The following is a 25460-nucleotide window of genomic DNA, read 5'->3' as shown; positions in this document are numbered from 1 at the left end:
AATTGAGAAGGGGTGGGTGGGCGGGGTTTATATTTTGCCTTGTTTTTTTAATATACCCATGGTATTGTTTGATTAACACGATACTCAGAAAAATGTCTTTAATTTCTTTTAAAGAAATAAGTATTTTGCAGTTAAGCTGCCCCCCTTTTTTCACGATGAATAAAAAAAAATCATCACAATTGAGATAGGGTGGGTGGGCGGGCTTATATTTTGCCTTTTTTTCTTAATATGTGTAGACTTATTTCGACAACAAGAAACTTAAAACATATCTAAAATGGTTAATTTTTGCAGTAATCAACTTACTTACGACCTCTTTAAATGTGGCAAAAGTTGAACATCAAAGTTACTATCAACGGCAACTTGGCAACGGAGTTTATAAATGACAAATTTCAGCTCTAAAAGCAACGTCATCGTCAGTGGGAAAAGCAACTGCAACGGGAACTTGAACGTCAACAGCAAGTCAAGGACGTTTATAATATTTACTTATGCAGATGCGTTTATATTTTATTCTCGTATCAATGACCCAATTTTTTATATTTTATTATTATTATTTATTTACTTTTTCTTAGTTTTAGAACTTTAGAAACAACTATCAAAATTTGGACAGGTAGAAAAAGTCTGTTATTGCAATGGAACAATATAGATATTATTTCCATTTTACACAATTACGATGTGGATATTAAAAAAAAAATTTTTAGCTTTTGTTCTGCTTTTAAAACTGCTGATAATTTTTTTTAAGTTGAGATTAGTTGTTAGACATATCTACATGACCTCTATGTCAAACGTGTCGTTTGATTTTAACTACATACTACTTGAAAAATAGAAAAGGAGAAGATAGAAATATTAGAACAAACATTAAAAAAAATTAAAATAAAAAATTGTTTGAATTATGAACCAGAAATTTGTTAATAACCGTAATAAAGTAGTAATCATGTACTTACTGTAACTATGACATGAAAGTAATTGTGTCACTGACGTCATAGTAAACCTGTGTCATACAGCATGTTCCCTAAACTTCTAGCGATTAAGTTGATTTAAATCCACGAACATATTATTTTTTAGAAATGTCTGTTCCTGCAAATTGCTGATTGTTATATGTCTCTAAAAAATAAAATTTACGTGTAACAAGTTCACTGGACACTGGACCTCTGACTAGGAAATTTTACTTGATTCTGAATGTGGTATCTCAGTTTAACTTTGTTTTTATTATTTTAGCAAATTGTTTGATTGCGTAAATTTCCAACAAATAGCTCATTAGATTTACATAAAAATGTTTACGATGCAGACGCGCGATATTTTTTTTTATTATGACCATTTGCTTTAAAGGTTTGTAAATAAATAAAGTGTGTAAGTATCAGTATTTATTCAGACAGTCGTAACTAGATTATAACAATTCATTACATTAATATAATGTTTATTAGAATACAATGAATAGCTGAAATACGTTTTTCGTTTAATTGAAATGTCATCCTAGATCCTATCATTTTGGTCTAAAACGTTATAAAATCGCTTAGTTACAAGTTGTCGTTGCTTTAAGATACCTTAAAATTTAAATCCCATCCCGCCACTGGTTCATTTACCTTTTAGGCATCGACAATATTTACACATTATATCGAAATCGAACTCTATCTAAAAATACAATCTACACTTAGGTCCCAGAATAAGTAGAGCTTTATGAAATTTTGATTATACGATCAATATTTCATTTCTACTGCTTTTGTTAAAATGGCCGCTTTGTCCCATCTCACATACGAAAGGTCGCCGACATGCAGATTGCTGAAACTTTTTACGATTTCTTTGTGATATAAAGTCGGATGATAAAATTTTGAACAACCTTCATAACTTAGGTAAGAAACGTTACGAAATCTTACGTCGACCCTGTGTACTTGCGATATGTTCCATAGTGATTAACTACTATCAAATTAAAAACGAGTTTTAATATATGCGTTAATTGACCGTGACGTAGCTAGAGTTCATGGGACAAAGCGACTTCGGTCCTATAAGCAAAGTATAAATATATCACAATATACAATATACAAGATACACACCCTAACATCCACATTAATATTGTGTTATTGTTGTACGAGTCGGATGGAATTGTGCCAAAATTTATTTGCTTAATCTCCCAACCTCCGCTTATCATAATATTTATAATGAAAACGTTAACGTTATGATATTATATTTTTTATAGGATAACAGGATAAATATTCTAATAAAAGTTATGTTACACTTTTTTATTAAGGATATAGTTGTTATGAATTATATTGGCATACGTTGTACACTATTAAAGCTTCCACTGTTTATAATTGATCGAATGGTTTGGTAGAAAGGCTGCCTTTGTAAACGTTTCACGTTCCGTTTGAGCAATTTTGTGAGGCGCATCGAGTAGGCTTGGGCTTGCAAGTGGGTCAGTTTGGGACGACCTCCCCTACAATAAGCTTTTGTGTCCCGAAAAATGATACACAGTCAAACTGACTTTTATCTCGGGTATAAAACCGAAGTCTCAGATTTTTTGCTTTTGATTATGATTTTGTGTGTTACTACACATAAATTTTCTTCATTAGTGTATTATTTGTTTACTTTATTATAACCCATTTATAATTCAAGGTGGTTCATTAATGGAATCAGTTGTAGACTAATAAAGGTAATGACCTCTACAGGTTAATAATTAGTGTCATATTAGTCTATATAATAGCGAAAACATCGACCATGAATAAAAACTAAACAGATTTTTTTTTAATTATTTAGGTCAGAGCAAATGACCCACTGGGACAATTTAAAATCAAAGAATTTTGACGTTTTATGCACCATCCTGATCCATTAAAATAAAATTAGAATTCATAATAAGAAGAAAACATTTCTATGAGCGTCGATGCGATTTCCGTTAAAATGGGATTTATTAAAATTAGCATCTAAATATTTAATAAAAATGTGGTGACGTCTTTGACCAGTTTTTTCAACTTGGACGTGGACGTCAATTAGCAAAGTTTGACATTAAAAGGCATAGCTTGACATTAATTTAAAGTAACTATTTCCGTTTGAATAAAAAGACGAATGTCCATCGCTGAAAACGTGACGCACAATTCTCGTTTGACCACGAAATTTGCGCACATCGGCTTATCATTTTTATTCATAGCCTCCCACGGCACTAATTTTTTTAAACCATTGACGTAGTGAAAACTTTAACTGCAGCTGTTCATATAAAAAGAAAACTTTGACAATATCACTCTGTACCATAACAAACGATTTGAATAAAAATCGCAGGCAACTGGAATAAAGCAAGTTTTTCGAACCGTTCATAAAAAACGAGTAAAAAAACCTCAACAAAAACAATCGTCCGAAAATGAGCCGTTCAAGGACATGCGAAAATGTGAAGCCAAAAATGTTAACTGAATTTTCCTGTTACGAATTCCTCTCCCAGAAAACACCACCCAACTTGCAAGCCCCCTCGACGCCCCTTTGTGCAGCCCCCACCCCTTCCCCTCCACATTATACATATAGAAAATATAATCTCTGAAGCACCAACAGAGTTAAAGCTATATCATCGATACAAAAATACATGAACTCTCTATCTGGCGCTACATCTTCATTCTTCACACATCCGAGCTCCTCAGCCCCTCCAGGAGGGGCGCCGTGATCTTGGACTCGTCCATGCAAATGAAGACCGGCGACGATCGGTCCTCCTCCGGTATGCTGCACCGCCTGTCGAAGCTGACTGACCCGATCTCGAGGCTGTTGGCCATGCGTTCGGGCTTCGAGCGTTCCCGGGGGGGCTGCTCGAAGCTGCGCGAGACTTTGGGCAGCTTGGGGGGCAGAACCTCGATGGAGGAGGGCTCCACGTGGGCCTCGAAGCTGATGGTGGGCTGGTGGTAGCTGCACGAGGGGGTCTCGACCGCCACCGACATCTTGCGCTCGTTGAAGGGGTGGTCGAAGCTGATGAAGTTGCGATGGGGGCGGGAGGGGCGCTCCACGAAGCAGGAGGAACGGCGGTAGCGCTGCGAAGGGGGCGGGCGGTCGACGACGGTGATGGACGGCCGGTGGCGGGGGCGCTCGATGGTGATCGAGGGGCGGCGGTCGCGGTTGAGGATGGGGATGACAGAACCTGAAAAGGCGAAGTGGCGGGGTTAGATGGTATTGTTGATAAACATATGTCAAAAAAATTGGCACCCTAACAAATCCCGCTTTTTTGAAAAAAACACAAATTTTTTCGGGTTTTCGATTTGCGGTTTTTCAATTTTTGATTGTTTTTTTGTTTCTTCGATTTTACGACATGCAAATTTTAATTTTTAAATTTTTCAGTTTTTTTCTATCCAGTTTTTGGATTCATTAATTTTTTGCAATTTTTAAATTTCTGGATTTTTAGTTTTTCAATGTTTCAATTTTTCGTTTCTTCAGTTCTTCGAATTGCGATTTTTCGATTTTCCACTTTTTTGGTTTTGTAATTTGTGTCTTTCAGCTTTATGATTTTTCCATTTTTCCCGATTTTTTTAATTTACCGATTTTTCGACTTTTCGAATCAAGAAAATGGAAAAATTGCAAAATTGTATCCAAAAGGAAAAAAACGAAAAAAGATAAAATGAAAACTTCGAAAAATCTAAAAATTGGGTCTTAAGAACATTAAAAATTGAATACGCAAAAAATTGAAAAACCTAAAGATTAAAAATTAAGAAACTCAAAAATCGGAAAATTGCAAAATCGAAAAAACAAAATATTGGAAATTAAAGAAATCGGAAAAACCAAGGAATTGAAAAAATTTTGAAAAATTAATAAACTAAAAATTATAAAATCGAAAAATACATTGAAAAAATGAGGAAATGAAGAAACAATAAATTGTGATATTTTTCTTGTTTCTTCAATTTTTGAATTTTGCAATTATTCGATTTAAATTTTTCGAGTGAAAAAAAAAGATTTTTTTAAAATTTTTCAATTTATAGATTCTTTCATTATTCATTTTTTCAAAATTTTGGTTTGCACTTTTTCGTTTTTCTTTTTCTTTGTCTTTCAAATTTTTCGATTTTTCAATGTTCCAAGTTTATAAGTTTTTTGGTTTTTTAATTTTTCGTTTCTTCAGTTTTTGGATTTGTAATTTTTCATTCAATTTTATAATATGCATATCTTCGAGTTTTCATTATTAAATGTCAGTTTTTCGACATTCGAACTTTTAGATGTTTCAGTTTTTAGATTTTTTCAGTTTTTCGATTTGCGAATTTTCGGTTTTCAATGTTTCGAATTTTCAATTTTTAGATTTTTTCTTATTTCAATTTTAGATATTTCAGTCTTTCGATTTTTCAATTTTTCGTTTCTTCATTTTTTGATTTTTAGTTTTTCAATATTCCGATTTTCCAATTTTTCGAATAAAAAAAAGCCAAAATTGTAAAATTGAAAAATCAAAAATGAAAAAACGAAAAAGTATAAAATGAAATCTTTGAAAAATCTAAAAACTGGAATCAAGAACATGAAAAATTGGAGAAACGAAAAATAAAAAAATTAAAAGATTAAAGATTAAACTCGAAAAATTCGAAAAATTGCGAAATTAAAAAATTGCAGATCGAAAAATTGAAATAACAAAAAATTATAAAATCGAAAGAAACATTAAAAAATAAAAAAAAAATCGAAATATTCAAGAAACAAAAAAATTAAAAATCTGAAAGTCGAGCAAGTGAAAAATTGAATCTACAAAAACGAAAATTGTAGATAATTCAGAAATTCAAAAATTGCAAAATTGAAAAATTTAAAAATTGGACCATCGAGGAACTGAAAAAGCGAAGATTGAAAGTTTGAAGAATTGAATAAATTAAAAATTATAAAATCGAAAAAGCTTTGATATTTTATTTTATTGTATAACGAAAAAACGAAAAATTGTGATATAAAATCGAGGAAACGAAAATTAAAAAATCGGAAAAATGAAAAATAAAAATCAAGAACTTGAAGAATTGAGGAAACAAAAAATTGGAAAATGGAAAAATTAAAAATTGAGAAACTGCAAAACCAAAAAATAAAAAATTGTAAAATCGAAAAATTGTAAAATTAAAAAATTGCAGATCGAAAAATTGAAGAAACGAAAAATTATAAAATCGAAAGGAACATTAAAAAAATAAGGGAAATGAAAAAACGAAAAATTGTTATGTAAAATCGAGAAAATGAAAATTAAAAAATCGGGAAAATGAAAATTCCAAAAAACAAAATATTGTAGAATTGAAATATTTAAAATTAAAGAATCGGAAAATCGGATAACTTAGAAATCCAAAAATTGCAAAATTGAATAATTTAAAAATTGGAAAATCGAGGAATAGAAAAATCAAAGATTGAAAATTTGAAGAATTGAATAAAGTAAAAATTATAAACTCGTAATAAACACTGAAAAAATAAAGGAAATAGAAAAACGCAAAATTGTGATATTAAATCGAGAAACTGAAAATTAAAGAACGGGAAAAATGAAAAGTAAAAATTAAAAACTTGAAAAATTGAGGAAACGAAATTTTGAAAGTTCGGAAAATTAAAAACTGAGAAACTGAAAAACCCAAAAAATAAAAAATTGTAATATCAAAAAATTGCAAAATTGAAAAATTGTAGATCGAAAAACTGAAGAAACGAAAAATTATAAAATCGAAAGAAACATTTAAAAAATAAGGGAAATGAAAAATCGAAAAAATGAAAACTAAACAATCGGGAAAATGAAAAATCAATCAAAAACATGAAAAACTGAGGAAACGAAAAATTAAAAATTCAGAAATTAAAATATTGAACAATATAAGAAGATAAATAACATCGAAAAATGTAATTTTTAAATTGAAATATCTCAAATCGAAAATCTGACGAAACGAAAAATTGAAAAATTAATAATTGTGAAAGAAAAACTGCAAAATCCAAAAAATAAAATATTGTAGAACAGAAATGTTGACAATTAAAGAAATCGGAAAATCGGATCATTGAGAAATCCAAAAATCGCTAAATTAAAAAATTTAAAAACTGGAAAATCGAGGAATTGAAAAATCAAAGATTAAAAAATTTTAAGAATTGAACCAAAAATTATAAAATCGAAGGAAACATTAAAAAAATAAAGGAAATTGAAAAAACAAAAATTGTGATATAAAATCGGGAAAATGAAAATTAAAAAATTGGCAAAATGAAAAATAAAATTCAGCAACTTGAAAAATTGAGGAGGCGAAAATTTGAAAGATCGAAAAATTAAAAATTATCACATCGAAAAATTGCAAAATTGAAAAATTGCAAATCGAAGAATTGAAGAAACGAAAAATGATAAAATCGAAACATCAAAAACATAAAGGAAATGAAGAAACGAACAATTGTTATGAAAAATCGAGAAAAATGAAAATTAATTAATCGAAAAAATAATAAATCAAAATCAAGAACTGTATTTATTTATTTATTTATTTATTTATCCATTTATTTATTTTCAATGCAGCCTAACGGGATAAAGGCCCGACAACAGGACAAGGTAATAATACATAAATAAAAATACAATATTACAAAATTGAAAAACTGAGGAAACGAAAAATCGAAAAATTCATGTTCCAAAAATGAAAAATGATGAAACCCAAATATTGAAAAATGAAAGAAAATGAAAAAACAAAAAATTGTGGCATCAAAAATTGTAATATAGAAGGAAAAGAAAAAACAAGAAATTGTGATATTAAAAAATTGGTTGAACGTAAATAAATAAATCCAGGTTTTTCGAAAAATTATAAGATTCGATTTTGCGAATTTAATTTTTTTAAAATAACTTTTAAGCGTCAAAACATGACGTCAGAAATTTTTTGGGAATAGATAAAGAAATAAATTTTGATTAATCATGCTTACAATAAGCTTAAAACGTTTGCAAGATTTCAAAGTGAAATCGCAAAAGTTATACAATTTTGATATGTTTTTTCCAAAAATCTGGATATGTAGGGTGAAAAATTAACACGGATTCATACACCACAAGTTCAAGACTATCTTATTATATAAAAATAAAATTAATTTACTATTGTAAATCCTGGAGATGACGTCATCAAATTTTTGGTGGGGATGATTATTCAATTTCTGGTTGGCGTTTTAGCATCTACCTAATATACATGCAAAATTTGACAACAATCGGTCCAGTAGTTACGCCCGGGAAGTAAAAAATATTAATAACATATGATAACGGAGAATAAAAAAAATTAGACGAATCGAGAGGTTTTTTTGTACGAGACCCTGGTGAAACTTCTAGGTCGTGGGATCACTGCACCCAACAATCCACTCCAATGTTTTCGTTAATGTCAGAAGACGAAAAAAATCGTTTTAATTGAGTTAATTAAGTAAGAAACGCAACCTTTTTCAATGTTACATGATCACTAGGTATGCAATAGCAGCCAAAATTTCAACAAGTACAATTGTATTACCAAAAATATGTCCATATATCTCTTATTCCGCCTTTCCCCATATTTCGAAAGCCATCACACCGGAAAATTTTACACAAAACCTCATATCAATTCTCTAAATACTTAATTAACTTGTAACTTGACAACAACAACACCATCTAGCATCCAATAAAATGTCTCTTCTCCTTTTATTTGATTCCATTTCTGAATTCTTTGGACTAATTGCTTTTCCATTTACTCATCAACCAACCAACGATTTCAGTGTCAAAGTCCATCTAGCTCACCCCGATTGACAAAAAAAAAACAAAACAAAAAAATTGTGCAGTATGATCGTGCCAGTGCGATATGTACCTTTTCTATTACCTGTAAGTGACGTGGGACTGTGTTCGTTCAGGACCATATGCTGGATGTCGATGGCGGATTTGACACGGCGTGGGGGTGGGTTTAAAATGGCCATCGTTGAGCTTCCGACAAACACGGAATTCTGCCTAGGCCGTCGTATAATGGGCGATGGAAGGGCTGACAAGGGGTCAGTCATGGCGTTGACGTTGTATTTTGAAAAGGACATTCTTTGCTGCAAATGAATATCGCACAATTAAAGGAATAAATTAAACACGAATGCGACAGACACAAAAAAATGGAAAAAGGACGACGAGCGTTGTTATGATTGTGTAAGAGCTGTGGTCTTGACAGCAAGTTGTCCTCACGTGTGGATATTATTAAAATTTTTTCGGCCGGCATTTTTTTTTTTTCTTAATTAGTTGGCGACTTTTTTTTAGTTTTAGACTGGGAATTGATAATTTCCGGTGAATCGTAAATGCCGCATAAATTTTTTAACTGTAATAGCCAGTCGTGCGTCAATGATGTTCTGACATTGTAAACTAATAAGATTAAATGAGATTTAGGAAATTCTTGTGCTTACATGAGTACAAGGCAAGTAATTACGTTAATAACATAATATTATTCGTTGATAACTTGAACGATTAGTGCTAGTAATAGATTAAAAAATTAAATTAAAAGAAAGAGTTTTTACACATTTTGATAGTCAGTATATCAAAGTTCATTCGTAGATAAAGTTGAATGTCTGTATTGCAACATTCACTCATTTCTAAATAGCAGACAAAAACTTGATGGGTTATTGAGTAATAACTAATAACATGACCTACGAAGGCTAAATGAGCGTGAAGTAACGAATTACGGACCGGAGAACTATCAAACTTGTGTCTTTCTAGGAAAACTTGTAATGGAGTTTTGATATTTAAAAAAAAATTCTGGAGTAAAAAATTTCGAAAGTTCCAGTAAGAACGTTTCCGATATTTAATTACACTTAATTTTACGTCTAATGTTATGCAGAAATCTTATTAACTCGCTCAGCTTTAGAACTACCGATCATGAAAGTTGAGCTTCCAAAACTGGATCGATAATACAATAGTAAAGTTTCAGGCGAACTTCGAAAGTTCTGGAAGCAATAAGTACAGGAGTAAATTGTATTTTGTTAATTCAGGCTCCGATTTAAACAAGCCGGTGGAAAGAAAAATGTGCCAAAGTAAACAATATTAAAAGGATTTCTTTAGAGTATCAAGTGTAACATAAACATTAAAATTTTATTACTATTGAGTGTTTTCACAAAATTGTATCAGTGGAAAATAAATTTTGTGCTAGTTGTGGAAGCGGTTTCGAAATTATGTGAAGTTAATTTAATGAAAAATTGGTGGAATACATAAATAAATGACTCTCCCGCAGTTATCTTGACTTGAATTTTTCCATTGTTAATTTTTTTTGTTTCTTCAATTTTGCGATATGTAACTTCGAATTTTTAGTTTTCAAGTATAAATTTTTCAGTGTTTCAATTTTCCAACTTTTGATTTTCAATTTTTGATTTTTTTGATTTGAGATTGAGATTCTCGAGTTTTCAAATTTTAATTTTTTAATTTTTCGATTTACAAATTTTCGTTTTGGTTGTTAATTTTTTTATTTTTTCGAGTATTGAACTTTTTAATGTTTCGTTTTTGTAATTTTTGGTTTTGACAATTATTTTTTGTTTAATTTTTTGGTTCATCAAGTTTTTGATTTTCAACTCTTCGAGTTTTTATTCGATTTTCCATCGTTTAGAATCTTCCCATTTACAGTTGCACGAGTTTTCAATTTTTAATTTTTCTATTTTTCTATTTGTCATATTTTCGGTTATTTGATTTGCAATTTGTTGTTTCGTTTTTTTTATTTTTTTTTATTTTTAAAATTTTCCGATTTTTCGATGTTCGGCTTTTATAATTTTTCTTGTTTTAGGTGTAAAATGTTTAAATTTTTGGATTTCTTTATTTGCAATGTTCCTAGTTTTCATTTTAAATATGTAGGTACTTAATAATAATAATAATAATTTAATTTTTTTTGGACCATTCGACTTTTTAATGTTTCGATTTTATCATTTTTTGTTTTTTAATGTTTTAAATTTTTTGTTCTTTAATTTTTCGAATTTACAAATTGTCGATTTTTCGGTTTTTCAGTATTCTGATTTTAAAAATTTTCTTTTTTCATGGTAAAATTCTAAAATTTTGGATTTTTTGAATTTTGCGTTTTTTCAATTTTAGATTTTTCAGTTTTTCGATTTTCCAATTTTTGATTGTTTTATCTTTTAGAATTTGGAATTTTTCCATTTACAGTTTAAGGAGTTTTCATTTTTAATTTTTCAAGTTTTCGATTTGCAATTTTTTGTTTCAGTTTTTTATTTTCTTTATTTTTAAAATTTTCCGATTTTTCAATGTTATGATTTTATAATTTTTTTGTTTTCACTTTTAATTTTTGAATTTTCAATTTTTTGGTTCTTCAATTTTTCGATTTTCAATTCTTCGAGTTTTCATTTTAAAATTTTTCAGTTTTTCGATTTTACAACTTTTGGATGTTTCAATTTTTAGATTTCGGAATATTTCCATTTACAGTTTCAGGAGTTTTCAATTTTTAATTTTTCAATTTTTCGATTTTTGGATTTTCAATATTCTGATTTTTTCAATGTAAAATTTTTTAATTTTTAGATTTTTTTGATTTGCAATTTTTCAATGTTTCGATTTTTCAATTTATCGATTTTTCAATTTTCAGATTTTTCATGTTTTCAATTTTTTCTTAATTTCTTTAATTTTTCGGTTTTTCAATATTCTGATGTTATAATTTTTCTTGTTTCAATGTGGAATTTTGAAATTTTTCAATTTTTTGATTTGGTTTTTTTTTTGGTTTTCAGTTTTTCGTTTTTTCAACTTTCAAATTTCTTAATTTTTCGTTTCTTCAATTTTAGATTTTTGAGTTTTTCAAGTTTCCAATTTTTGGATATTTAAACTTTTAGATTTTGGAATCTTCCCATTTACAGTTTCACGAGTTTTCAAATTAAATTTTTCAATTTTTCGATTTTTTGATATTTCATGTTTTCAATTTTTTCTTTTTGAAATTGTTCGGTTTTTCAATGTACTGGTGTTATAATTTTTCTCGTTTTCAATGTGAAATTTTTAAATTTTTGAATTTTTTGATTTGCAATTTTTCGATTTTCAATTTTTCGATTTTTCAATTTTTCGTTTCTTTAATTTTTGATATGAAATTTTTCTAGTTCTCGTTTTAAATATCTTATGATAATAATAATTGTATAGTTTTTTAATTTCTCAACTATTCGACTTTTTAATGTTTCGATTTTATGATTTTAGTTCAGTTTTTTGCTTCAATTTTTCGATTATCAACTCTTCGAATTTTCATTTATAAATTTTTCAGTTTTTCGAACTTTTGGATGTTTCAATTTTTAATTTTTCAACTTTTCAATTTTTCGAGTGTTCTGATTTTATGATTTTCCTTTTTTCAATGTAAAATTTTTAAATTTTTGTATTTTTTTTTGATTTGGAATTTTTAATATTTCAACTTTCAGATTTTTCAATTTTTCGTTTCTTCAATTTTTGATATGCAGTTTTTCTAGTTCTCACTTTAAATAAGTTATTACAGTTTTTCAGTTTTACAATTTTGACGATTGTATAACTTTTCGTTTTTACTTTTTTTGGGTTTTCCAATTTTTCGATTCGATTCTTTTTTTCTTCCTTCTAGTTTTTCGCTTTGTGAATGTTTTCCGATTTTTCAGTTTTTCGATCTTTAATTTTTAGATTTTTCAACTTTTCGAATTAAAAAAATGAAAAAATTGCAAAATTGATAATTGAAGAACCAAAAATGAAAAAACGAAAAAGTATAAAATGAAAACTGAAAAATCTAAAAACTGGAAATCAAGAACCTGAAAAATTGAGAAAATGAAAATCGAAAAATTGAAGAAACGAAAAATCGAAAAATTATGAAACCCAAACTTTAAAAAATGGAAAAATTGGACAATAAAAGAAAATGAAAAACGAAAAATTGTGATACCAAAAAATTGGTCGAAAATAAATAAATCCAGATTTTTCGAAAAACTGCAAGATTAGAAAATACGATTTTTGTTTTATTTTTATAAAAACTCTTTAAAGTTAAAAATAAAGATGTGCATGTAATATTGATGTAAATGTAAAATTTGCACGTAAGTCATTTTGGATAGGTGCAGTGTTTCGGGAAAATAGAGTGAGTAATTATTGATTTAATTAATAAAACTAATTATTTAATTATTTTTTTTAGTCACCCTGTGTAAATAATTTTAAAAACTATGAACACATTGATAAGCCATAAGCATAGAATCATGATATTTTGCATATTTCAGAGAGGATTTATTAGGCAAAATTTTGAGACGACTTCATCATTTTTTGAGAGGGGATAAACGAATAAATTTTGGTTAACGATTTTCCATGATTACGATAATCTGAAAATTTTTACAAGAGTTCAAAGCATTCGATTTTGCCATTTCAAAGCGAAATTGCAAAATGTTGATATACAATTTTGATTTTTTTCCAGATTAACAATATTAGAATATTTATTCTCTTGTTGTAGTTTTCATTAGCCAAAATGTTAATCATTTGTGCTTTTTACTACGTATGAACGATCTAATTCCCCAGAATAATTTCAATGATTTTTTTCTAAACAGCGATAACCTTTTTAGAAGAAAAATTACGTGTTGATATAAAATCATTTTTCCAATTCTGGAATAATTTTCACCAATACCCACTGATTTATTGTGAGCGTACAACCTAATTTGAAAGTGGTCGGTCCTTCGATTTCAATAATTCACATTGTTAAATATAGCTTTGTGACCTTCTAATTGAACTATTTAAAATATTACACGCGCTTTATTTGTTGTCATCTATTTATAGGCCACACAGTTTCAGTCAAGTTCTTTGTTCGTTTATTTGATTTTCAAAAATTATCCTTAATGACCGTAAACGTCTACGTGACAAATGCATTTCCATATTAAATTCAGTTTCAATATTTTATTAATCTGCGCCTAACAGATGGCAGACAGACGAAAAGGGAAACCGACATTTTTGTATTCTACCAGTGTAGAACTCCAGAGGAGTCTAAAACGACACAAACGTTGTTCAGAGTGTTCCTGCAGTCAAATAAGCAAAAGCAAAAACAACAAAAGTTTAATGGTTTATACCGCGTTACACAACTTAAGCGACTTCATTTACTGCCTGAACTGCACCAAAGTTATCCATCAACGGAAGTAAAACATACATTATGGGACCATAAAAATGAAAACGAGCTCGAAAGATGCAGGAATGAATTTTATAGTAGAAGGAATTTTATGCCAAAATCTTGCTGGGCTGTTACAAATAAACGCAGACCCAACTGGTATGTCGTTAGTACCAGATTCTTAATTAAAACAAAATTAAGCGAGTAGTTTTACGCAATTGCTTTAATGCAACTATTCAATTCTTAAGATTCATTAAGACTCAAGGTTAAATTTCATTGGAATTTTTGAAATTTTAGAACACATGTTTAGTAGATACAAGTATGTTCAGTGTGATTAATTATTATTATTGTTGGTAATGTAGGTCTGTGCACTATGCATAGAATCGAGTTATTATTATTAAGACCCACCACTGACCCGGAAATGACCGGCATTCAGGCAAGACTTCTATCATTACGGGTACTAAGACCAAGTAATGATATGCATTGATTAGATTAACAGAACAACTTTCGAGATTCTAGAATTACAGCATACAAATTAGTCTGCTATTATTCTCTAATCTCACCCCATCCCCAAAAGTCTAGCGTAACTACCGACCATTTATCCGCGCATCACTTGAAAATTGACCTACACTACTCTGACCTACTGGTGCTAACCTAATCTGACTAACATGATCAGACTGTTCAAGAAACTTACGAACAATATGACATGTTCCTAACAAAACAGCTTTTTGAATTTTGACAATTATTGAATCATTCAAATGCAAAGACTTTAAATTCTCAACTAAGCTATTTGGAACTACACCTACATTAGAGATAACTAGAGGTACAATTGAAATTTTTTTAAGATTCAACATGGATTTCATTTCTATCGATAACTGTAGATATTTTGAAATCTTGGTGTGGTATGTTTGAATAATGTTGTTTGTGTTGGGAACAGCAATGTCAATGAGAATGGCTTCGTTCGTGTGTTTCTTGATAAGTATGATGTCTGGTCTGTTAGCTGTAATGTTTAAGTCTGTAAGTATTGTGCGATCCCAGTATAATTTGTATTTGTTATTTTCAAGGAACGGAGATGGAATGTAAGTGTAATACGGTGTCGTATCTTCGATTAAGTTCATAAGTGTTGCTAATTCTTTGTGGATGATTTTGGCGACGTTGTCGTGTCTAGCTTTGTAGTCAGTTTGTGCTAGGATGCTGCAAGAAGAGATTATGTGCTGGATCGTTTCAGGTTTTGCTTTGCAGAGGCGACAGCAGTCGTTTTTTATGTTCGGATCTTTGATGATGTATTTTTTGTAATTCTTGGTATTGATTACTTGGTCTTGAATAGCAAACACAAATCCTTCTGTTTCGGCATACAAACCTGATTTTTTTATCTTTATTAAGCCGTTAAAAATCCATCACTTCTTTATTTATTTGCAGAAACGAACCCGCAACCTGTTAAGAGCCCCTTAATAAAATTTAATCCAATCCTTTGACGTTTGAAACAACTTATCCGAACGCGTCTCTCAACGTAACATTTGCATTAAATTTACATCCCGCTCGAAAAAATGATATATTCCTCCCCAAATGAAAAACATCCCCCTCAAAGTCATTAAAATATTCTTTATGGAGAACACCTTATGGACTTCCTTTAAAATCGCGCCTATGTTTTAGGCAGAGAGCCGGCAACAGCACCCCTCCCTCTCCCCTAGTTTATCTCCTCGTCATAAACACAAAATATATTTTAGGAAGATTCTTGTAAAATCCTCTCTAGCGGCGGTGTTATTGAATATAGACGACAGCGAGGTGACGACCCTAAAAATGAAATTCTTTTCAAGCTGAAGTCTGAACAGATAGAAAAGAAGAGTCATAAAATGCAGTTGCATTTTTTCTTTGGAATCCGCCGTTTTCGCTCAATCATCACAATGTGACGGCGGGGAATAAAATCCTCCGATTAACGACGAAATCGGCGAAGCTTGGCTTTGCGGGTTTATGTGGCATTTCGTCGATAAATATCCATGAGATAAAAGCAAAAATTGGGTTTGGTTAATGGAATCGACGATAAGGGTACTTAGTTGATACGGGTTGCAATTATTGTAAATGAAAAGCGTGCACCGTTATGCAAGAGCGCGATTAAAACGTCCATGCTGGACGATGTTTCCATTTGCTGGGTGACAGGGCGGAATAATCCTGACAACATCGTTAAAAACCAAGCGGTGGTGTGGAAGCGTATTGTTCTACAGTTTGAGCTTTGATTTTGTAACAGCAGACGTTTAATCTGGCAGGAAAATGATAATTAGCAAAGGACGAATTCTAGGGTATATAGAGGGTGAGTATTATAATAACAGGACCCTGACCAATTTTCCATGCAACAAAAATCAAGATCATATCAACCTTTTCATCGTTCGTGTATTTAACCCTCATCTTATCGGGAAGACTAAAAACTTATCGGAGCTCAAAATTGACGAATGGAATTATTGCGAAAGTCAAAATTAACTAGTAGGTAACTATGTTAGTACATTTTAGAAAAGTAAAATATAAAAAGAGTCTGTGTATTTTGTGTTGCATTGAAATTCGCTCAGGGGCCCGTTATTATAATACTCACCCTGTATATGCGCATATTTATTATTATTATATTATATTTATTTATTTAACTTACTGCATTTATCATTAACCTAGCTATTAAGTCAGCAACATTTCCAGATAAATGGAAGATAGCGAAAATTGTTCCTATCTTTAAAAAAGTGATTGCCACTTAAAAAAAATATAGGCTATGTCGAAATATCTATTATAATATGAAAAGTCATCTCTCCATTCACTAACATGGATTTCTGCCAGACTGGTCAACAATTACCAATTTAGCAGTAATTACACAGTTTACTTGCAAGAATTAGACAGAAAAAACAATCAAGTCGATGTTATTTATACTGATTTCTGTAGCGCTTTTGACGCAATAAATCATTGTACGTTATTAAATACACTAAGTTGTTTTGGATTTGTGGCCAGGTTTCTCAAGTTATTGCAATCGTATTTAAATAATATAAAAAAATCATGTTTCGTATAATGGGTCCAAGATTTTATTTCTACTTCCAGAGTCCCTTAAGGGATACTGATCTTTTAGAGCTTCTTGATTGTAAAGTACCGGCATATGCAGACGATATAAAGTTATACTCTTCAGTTAATAACGTCAATGATGTGAAAATCTTTCAAACTAACTTTGATACATTAGTAAATTACTGCAGCAGTGTTAAACTAGCTTTAAATATTGAGAAATGCTTTTATATGACATTCACAAAGAAAACAAATCCAGTGCATTCTACGTATACTACGATATAAAAATTTACCATTTTAGATATGTTTTAAGTTTGTTGTTGTCGAAATAAGTCTGCACATATATTAATAAAACAAGGAAAAATGTAAGCCCGCCCACCCGCCCGTTCTCAATTGTGATGATTTTTTTTATTCGTCATGTGTCAAAAGGGCGGAGCTTAAATGCAAAATGCTTATTTCTTTTCGGGAAATTAAAAACGTGGTTTTGAGTATCGTGTTGTTCAAAGAATACTATGTATATTAAGAAAAAAATAAAACCAAAGATTAGGCCCCACCCATACCCGCCCCGATCTCAATTCTCAATTGTGATGAATTTTTCATTCGTTGTCAGATCGAGGGGCGGGGCTTAATTGCAAGATCCATATTTGTCTACAAGAATTTACCATTTTAAACATGTTTTAAGTTTCTTGTTCTAAAAAGAAGACGTATACAGAGAAAAAAGGCAAAATATAAGCCCCGCCCACCCACCCGGCCTCAATTGTAATGATTTTTTTTTTATCGTCGAGAGCCAAAAGAGCGGAATTTAATCGCAAAATTCTTATTATTTCGTTACAAAAAATTACCATGTAAGACTTGTTTTTGAGTACCTACCTATCATGTTATTGAAATAATACTATGTACAATAATTGTACATATATTAAGAAAAAATTAAAACCAAAGATTAAGCCCCACCCATACCTGCCCTGATCTAAATACTAATGATTTAATGAAGTTTTCATTCGTTGGCAGACGTAGGGGCGGAGCTTCATTGTAAAATCCATATTTTCTTACAAAAATTTACCATTTTAAACTTGTTTTAAGTTTCTAAGAATTAAAAAATCAGCACAGTTGAGATGGGGTGTATGGGGGGGTTTATATTTTGTATTTTTTCTTAATATACATAGTATTGTTTGAACAACACGATACTCAAACACATGTTTTTCATTTCTTTGAAAAAATAAGTATTTTGCAGTTTGGCTCACGACGAATAAAAATAATCATCACAATTGGGATGGGGTGGGTGGGCGGGGTTTATATTTGGCTTTTTTCTTAATATACATAGTATTCTTTGAAGAACACGATACTCAAAAACATGCTTTTAATTTCTTGTAAAGAAATAAGTATTTGGCAGTGAAACTCCGCCCCCTTGATTCACGGCGAATAAAAAAATCATCAGAATTGAGACAGGGTGGGTGGGCGGGCCTTATATTTTGCCTTTTTTGTTTTAGTATGTGTAGACTTCTTTTCACAACAGGAAACTTAAAACATGTTTCAAATGGAAAATTTGTATAAGGAAATATTGATTTTGCAATTAAGCTCCGCCCCAGAATTGCAAAATCCATATTTCCTTGCATAAATGTACCATTTTAACCATGTTTTAAGTTTCTTGTTGTGAAAAGATGGCTATGTATGTTAAGAAAAAAAAAGGCAAAATATATACTCGTATAAATGGTCAACATCTCAAAAAACGTCAAAATGCTAAAGATCTAGAGTTGATTAATATAGTATTATTTTATGTATTAATTTTATTTTCTTTTCTTTTTAATATTGTCCTACAAAAGGATCACGAGTGCCTTTTTTGCATTTTTCCGACCTGTTTTACTCTTTTGTTTTATTTCCCGAGCGTCAGCGAATGAAGTACTGTATCGAGTCCGTCGGCCGACTCTGTACTTTTACGTTTTCTCGACCTTTCATGACCCCTAGAGTACGAAGAGAGAGGTCTCCTGTTTCCGTCTGCCGACTGTCCCCGGAATTTTATTAGACAGATAATCTCAGAAAGTACTGGGCCGACCAAAATTTGTCTAATCATCCCCACCAATAATGTGATCACGTTACTTCTAAATTTATAATAAATGGGTTTTCAATTGTATAAAATAACGTAGTCCTACACATGTATTTTTGATGATTCCGTGTTGAGTTTTTACGCGAAACTTCCAGATTTTTGGAAAAAAAATCATAATTATAAAACAACATTTCTTTCCGTAGCTGTAAGGTAAAATCAATATACAATTTGAGTAAACTACATTTTTAGATATAAATTCATACTTCTTCTTGAGCTCCATATACCACTTTATTCCATTCTCTTTTGTTTTTCGCTATGGATTTCGCCCTGTCCCATTCTAGGTTCATTTTCCTCAATATTTTTTTCCACTTCCTCATTCCATGTAAGTTTTGGTCTACCTCGTTTTCTGTTACTTATAATTCTTGCTTCCCATACTCTTTTCGTTGGTCGTTGTTTCGCGCATTCTTATCAAGTGTCCAAACCATTTCAGCCACTGATCTTCAATTACTTGTAATACCGAGTCTATTTCGAGTTCCTTTCTTATTATTTCGTTTGATATCTTGTCTCTTCGTGTTTTTCCTTTCACTCTTCTTAAATATTTCATTTCTGTTGCCTGCATTCTGCTCCTCAACGCATCATTTAGCATTCAGTTTTCGCTTCCATATATTAATGTAGGTCGGTATATTGTCTTAAATACCGTCATCTTTGGTTTCCTGCTTACTTTCTTTCTTCCTATGAACGATTTTGTTAGCGCGAAATACAATCTCTTCCCGTCTCCTTAATTTTGTATCATTCTGCCCAAATACTTAATCTCTTTTACTTGCTCGACCTTCTCTCCATTTATTTCTATGTTTATGCTTTTTTGTCAGTTCCTATCACCATTGTCAATATTTATCTTCATTCCTCGTTTCATTAGTTGTTCTTTCCATATCTCCAAGTTTTGTTATTTGCTCGTAAACTTTGACCACTATGCTTATCGAGGTTATTCCCCTGTAGTTTTCGCATCTGCTGCTGTCCCCCTTTTTGTGTATCGGTACTATTACTCTAAATTGCGAATCATCCGGTGACTCGCCTTCTTGAAACGCTTTGTTGTACAATTTTGTCAACTTTTCCGTTGTTTTTGCTAACATACTTTTGATCATTGCTGGTGTAATTTTGTCATGTCCTGCCGATTTCCCATTTTTTATTGCTCTGATCGCTTCCATCACCTCTTCAGTCTCAATTTTCTCTTCTTCTGCTCTCTCATTTAGATCTACAACCTCGTGTTCTTGTAACCCACACATGCCATTTCATCATTTTCTATGTTAATACTCTCTCCATCTCTCCATCTTCTTGTCTTCATCTTTGATTTATTATCCCATTCTTATCTCTCATTTGCTTTATATCATTCTCTCTTCCTTTCCTTGGGTTTTTCATTATCTTGTAAAATAGGTTTTGGTTGTTTCTGCTCTCATCTTTCATTTTTCTACCAAAATTGATCCATTCTAATTCTTTTGCTCGTATAACACTCATTTTTAGAATCTCTCTCTGCTCCCTATCTTAATTATACTTTTCTTCGTTTCTGTTCCACACACTTCTCCTGCTGTATTTAGGATGACTTTTTTGAATTCAGACCACATTTGTTCTACACTTATCTTGTCCCCCTCTTCATCTTTTCCTACTATTATTGTCTCTAGTTTTTCCCTGTATCTGTCAGCCACTTCTTTTTCCCCAGATTCTATGTTTTTATCACTTCTTGTGTTTTCGGGCTGTTGTTTTGTTGTGTCTTACGCTTTGTTGTAAAATGTCCATATTGTGATGAATATGATTATCATTCCACAATATTTTTTGGATTTGCTTATACAGGTTGACTCAAAAAAGCATGAATCAGTCAATTTATTTTATTGAATAAATCAAGAATTGCAACACTGAGTACTTTGAAATCTTGCAGACGTTTTAAAGTTAGTGTAAGCATGGTGAATTGTTAATCAAAATATATATGTTTATTCCCCCCCAAAAAACTAATGACGTCATCTTAAAATTTTGCTCAATAAATTCTACCTAAAATGTGTAAAATACATATAATGAGTTTTTACTTGTGATTTATCACTGAATTAATATTTTTTAGATTTGCTTAAACGGGTTAATGAATGAATCAATTTTTTTTATTGATTAAATCAGGAAAGGCTCACTTAATTTTCCCAGAAAATTTTGAGAATACAAATTTTTCAATTTCCATTTTACACTAAATAAATAAGACAGTGAAATGAAGAAAGGAGGTAGCCGGGGCTAGATTTAGCTTTTATTTTCTAGTTTTATGAGCAAACGATTGCCCCACCCACCCACCCCTTCTTCGTTGCAGTGACTACTCTTAATACTGTTCAGTCATGCCTTAGCAAATTTTAGCCCCGCCCACCCACCCTCTCTTCATTCCAGTGATTACTCTTAATATTGTTTAGTCTGTTAGGAAAATCAATCTTATCTTAACAAGTACTAGCTCCACCCACCTACCCTCTATTTTCTTAAAGGGTATGGCATTTACCAAAATCAATCTTATCTTAACAGATACTAGCTCCGCCCACACACTCTGTTCTCATTCTAACGATTTTATCTCTCTTCAATTGAGATCAACCTTTCATTCGGACTATACAAAATGAATCACTGAAATAGAGGCGGGGTGGGCGGGCGGGGTCAATTATATGTTCTTTTACCGTAGGCTGTTAAAAAAAGCTTTAATTGTAATTCTTTTGTTATACAAGTTATTTGCTACAATATTTATTTCTTATATCTGAAGAAAAAAATGACAGAACGGGTGGGCGGGGTTAAGTTTATCTTTATCCTCCAGAATCTCTTATAAGCAAGCAATAGCCGCGCCCACCCAACCTCTCTCCATTCCAGTGATTACTCTTAATATTGTTCAGTCACTTAACAAGAACAATCTTATCTTAACAAATACTAGCCCCGCCCACCCACCCTCTATTTTCCTAGAAGGTATGTCGTTTGTCACGACTAGCCTTATCTTAGCAAGTACTAGCCCCTCCCACCCTCCCTTTATTTTCTTAGAAGGTACGTCATTTACCCAAATCAATCTTATCTTGGCTGATACTAGCAACGCTCATACACTCTGTTCTCATTTTAGCGATTTTATGTCTCTTCAATTCAGATCCACTTTTCATTCGGGCTAGACAAAACCAATAACTGAAATGGAGGCGGGGTGGGTGGGCGTGGTGAATTATATGTTCTTTTGTAAAATGAGAATGACAACTAATGGAATGTAAGCTGTTGAAAAAAACGTGAATCGTAATTTTTTTATTATACTTCTTATTTGCTATAATATTTATTTCTTACTTCTAAAGAAAAAAAATGAGAGAACGGGTGGGTGGGCGGGGCTATGTGTAATTTTTCCCTAAAGAATTATAAGCAAGCAATAACCCCGTTAGGAAAAAATTGTTTATCATCTAGTATTTTGTGCCATTTTTAAAAATGCCCAAAGTCAAATCGTCTTTAAAGGATAAGTTAAGAGAATGAACGAAAAACAAAGAAGTTTTTCAAATAGAAAAAGGCAAATTTTTCTGTAAAGCCTGTCCAAAAATTGTAAGTATAAATTATTATTACTGTTGCGCAATTCAAATGGGAAAACTAGTTGTGAAATTATTTTCATAAATACGCATAATAATATATCAATTTCTGTAAAATAAATAAATAAATGAAATGAAAACATGAAAATACTGACATGCACAAAACGAATTTTACTAAAGATACCAGGCAAACTGTATTTTCTTCATTTCATAGTAAGACCATAAGAAAAAAAATTACTATGAATTATGCAGTACATTTTTTGAGACAAATATGCCATTGAAAAAACTGTATATTGCGCTTATTTTTGAAAAGAAACTACAAAATAATATTTCTAAGGAATCAACGACGTAATATTATAAGGCGAACTTAAATGTTGTCTGTGACCCAATTTCTGAAATTATAACATTAATTCAAATATAATAATACAGGTACATATATTATAACGAACAGCGCTGTATACATCGCCAAATGTGGCAAATATCTGGAAATATTGTATCCCAACTTAATTGATGTAACATGTTTGGCTCACGCCTGAAGTTTAGCAGCTCAAATCATCCGAAATCAATATGAAGATGTCAATGGTTTTATTTACCACGTAAAGAAAGTGTTTCTTAAAGCTCATTTGAGGATCTAAGCCTTCCAAGAAGCTTTATCGGATTGTCCATTGCCTCCAGAACCTGTTCTGACAAGATGAGGTTCAAGCGGTAATTTTTCTGGTGAAAATTTTGAAAAATATCTAATTTATTATGCAAATTATAAAAAATAAAACTGATTATGTAAAACTAGACGTTGCGCTTATTTTGCCATTTAACACTAACTCAGTTAGATTTTATTTTTCAAGGACCAGTACAAGTAGAACTAAAAGGGGTAAAAGAACACGTCGCACTTCATATTTTATGCAACGTTAGCTTAACAAGTTTTCCAGATAACGTCATCACTTTTTAGAGAAGAAGTCGTAACAATGGCGTAATTGTGAAAATAATTAGATACCAATTAATAATAGTGGATACTAGAGTTCCGCGCTGCATTGTTGAATAAACTGCTGAATAAACCAATTGGAAGTTAAAACCATATATTCTGCACGATTAATTTATAGCGCAAGTTGAAATCATGAACGGGTCTTCCACTCAGCTAACCGCAAAAACATGAAAGGGCAAATGATAAATCGACCAAACTGAACCCTTCAAATTTAGTGCATCTTTTAATAAAGTTAGTGTTAATTTTTTTGTTTTAAAGAGAGTAAAAAATGAGCTTTTCTTTAATTTAGCTAGTGGTGGTTGCAATTATTGTAAATGGAGCCGCAGTGGCTTATGCATCTGCGAAGATTAAAATGTCCGCAGTGGATGCTGTTTTTTACCGGATGTGTGGTAATGTAGGATAATCATGACGGGGTTGTTAAAATATACGGTTGTGCCAGTGGTGGAGAAAACGTACTGTTCTATATTTCTAGCGTGCGTTTTTAATTAAATCGGTGGATACGGTTTGCTTAATTAGAGCGAGTGGTTTAGAGAATGACAGGCGAGTAAAGTGGTTAGTTTAGGCTATTAAGGGACAAGATTTTGGTAATTTAGTTAAGTGTTTTAATATTTTAATTTGTAAGAGTGGATTGAAGAGGTGGCCCCTAAATGTTTTTATAAAAAAAAAACAAGTCGTCAATTTTGTAGTAAAAAGATTTTTTCGTCAACATCAGTAATAGCTCATAAACGTTGTGGTTGTCAAATTTTTACATGTTTTTTTATGAGCGTCTAAATGCAATAAAAAAATCAACTTTTGTCAGAATGTGTTTGAAGTTTGTTTATTACTTAAAATAACAATAATTAAAATTTCATCATTATGCACTCCGTCTGTATTTACACGTAAATACTTTATAAAACTTATGATATACTTGAGGATGAAACCGGATTACAAACTTTTCTTGACGGGACATAAATGTAAAGGACTAATGTAATATGTATTTATGCAGACTAAAGTACTAAAAAAGTCATTGTAGTTCAGCTTTATCGTGTACGTGGAAATTAAAATTAAATGTCAGACAAATAATTTAATATTTTTCGACCTTGCATGCTTGAACTATAATATAGCGGCTAAATAGTCAGAATAGAGTAGAATTAAAATTTAATACCACTAGAACCAGTCGAGTATGCAGTAAAGTAATAAAAAAAAATCTTGAAAGAGCAAACGGAAACGGAAGCACTGAAAGAAGTTGGTAAGTTTGAAGCTATTTAACACATTTGTTTCCCCTTTTTTTTTCGTACATCGGTCGAAATTTTTCATTTACTACCAGCGGGTTGTTTACAATTTGATAGATATCAAAAATATTTACTCAAAAAGTGACGCTTTTATAAATTATTTAACCGTCGTTTTATGTATCTCTATGAATATATAAATTTCGTAAACATGTTTATTTTGAAAAGTATCACTAGAAAAGAAATGATTACGTTAAAAATTCTTGTTTACCAATAGTTGTAACTAAAGTGTTTACACTTTTTACTATGATTTTTTTAATACTAAATCATTCGACAATAGTTCAAGACATAATAATAGGGATAATTATTAAATATTAACAAGTGTGTTTTCGTAACATAGATAATGCGTTCGAATCGTAAATAGTGGCGTAGTATGGGTAATTAAAGTATTATACTTAAATAAACAAGCTCGACAACAATTCACGAAAATATATAGTGTCATTAAAAAAAAATTGGATGTCGTAGACAAACCCAACAAAATTTATAGGTTGTTAAAACGCATTTATAGGGAAGTCCTGTCGAAATAACCTTCGACAATTTTTTTTTTAAATGTAATGAAATCGCACATTTATCATGAATAAACACGTAACTTCTGTATACAGAACGTCCGCTCCAACTGACGTCGACGTAACCAATTAATTGATC

General features: G+C 31.0%; 1 protein-coding gene across 3 annotated transcripts in view; it reads right to left on the bottom strand.

Annotated features, from left to right (window-relative positions):
- Positions 1 to 3508: 3508 nt before the first annotated feature.
- Positions 3509 to 25460, bottom strand: part of LOC135140435 (uncharacterized) — an 86994-nt gene continuing 65042 nt past the window's right edge. For 2 of the 3 annotated variants that reach the window (XM_064070978.1, XM_064070994.1), the window contains exons 5-6: positions 8715 to 8937; positions 3509 to 4102 (exon numbers count right to left, since the gene is read on the bottom strand). In XM_064070978.1, coding sequence (XP_063927048.1) covers positions 3594 to 4102; positions 8715 to 8937 — 732 coding nt within the window. In that variant the 3' untranslated portion in view covers positions 3509 to 3593. The remainder of the gene's footprint in view (positions 4103 to 8714; positions 8938 to 25460) is intronic. The other variant, XM_064070987.1, reaches the window with a different exon arrangement.

The sequence above is a fragment of the Zophobas morio genome, unplaced genomic scaffold (assembly GCF_036711695.1).
Source record: "Zophobas morio isolate AGI-343-1 ecotype UQ-CSIRO unplaced genomic scaffold, CSIRO_AGI_Zmor_V1 ptg000004l, whole genome shotgun sequence".
Taxonomy (NCBI): Eukaryota; Metazoa; Arthropoda; class Insecta; order Coleoptera; family Tenebrionidae; genus Zophobas; species Zophobas morio.
Note: the sequence above shows the minus strand (reverse complement) of the source record. Positions and strands in the feature narration are given on the sequence as shown.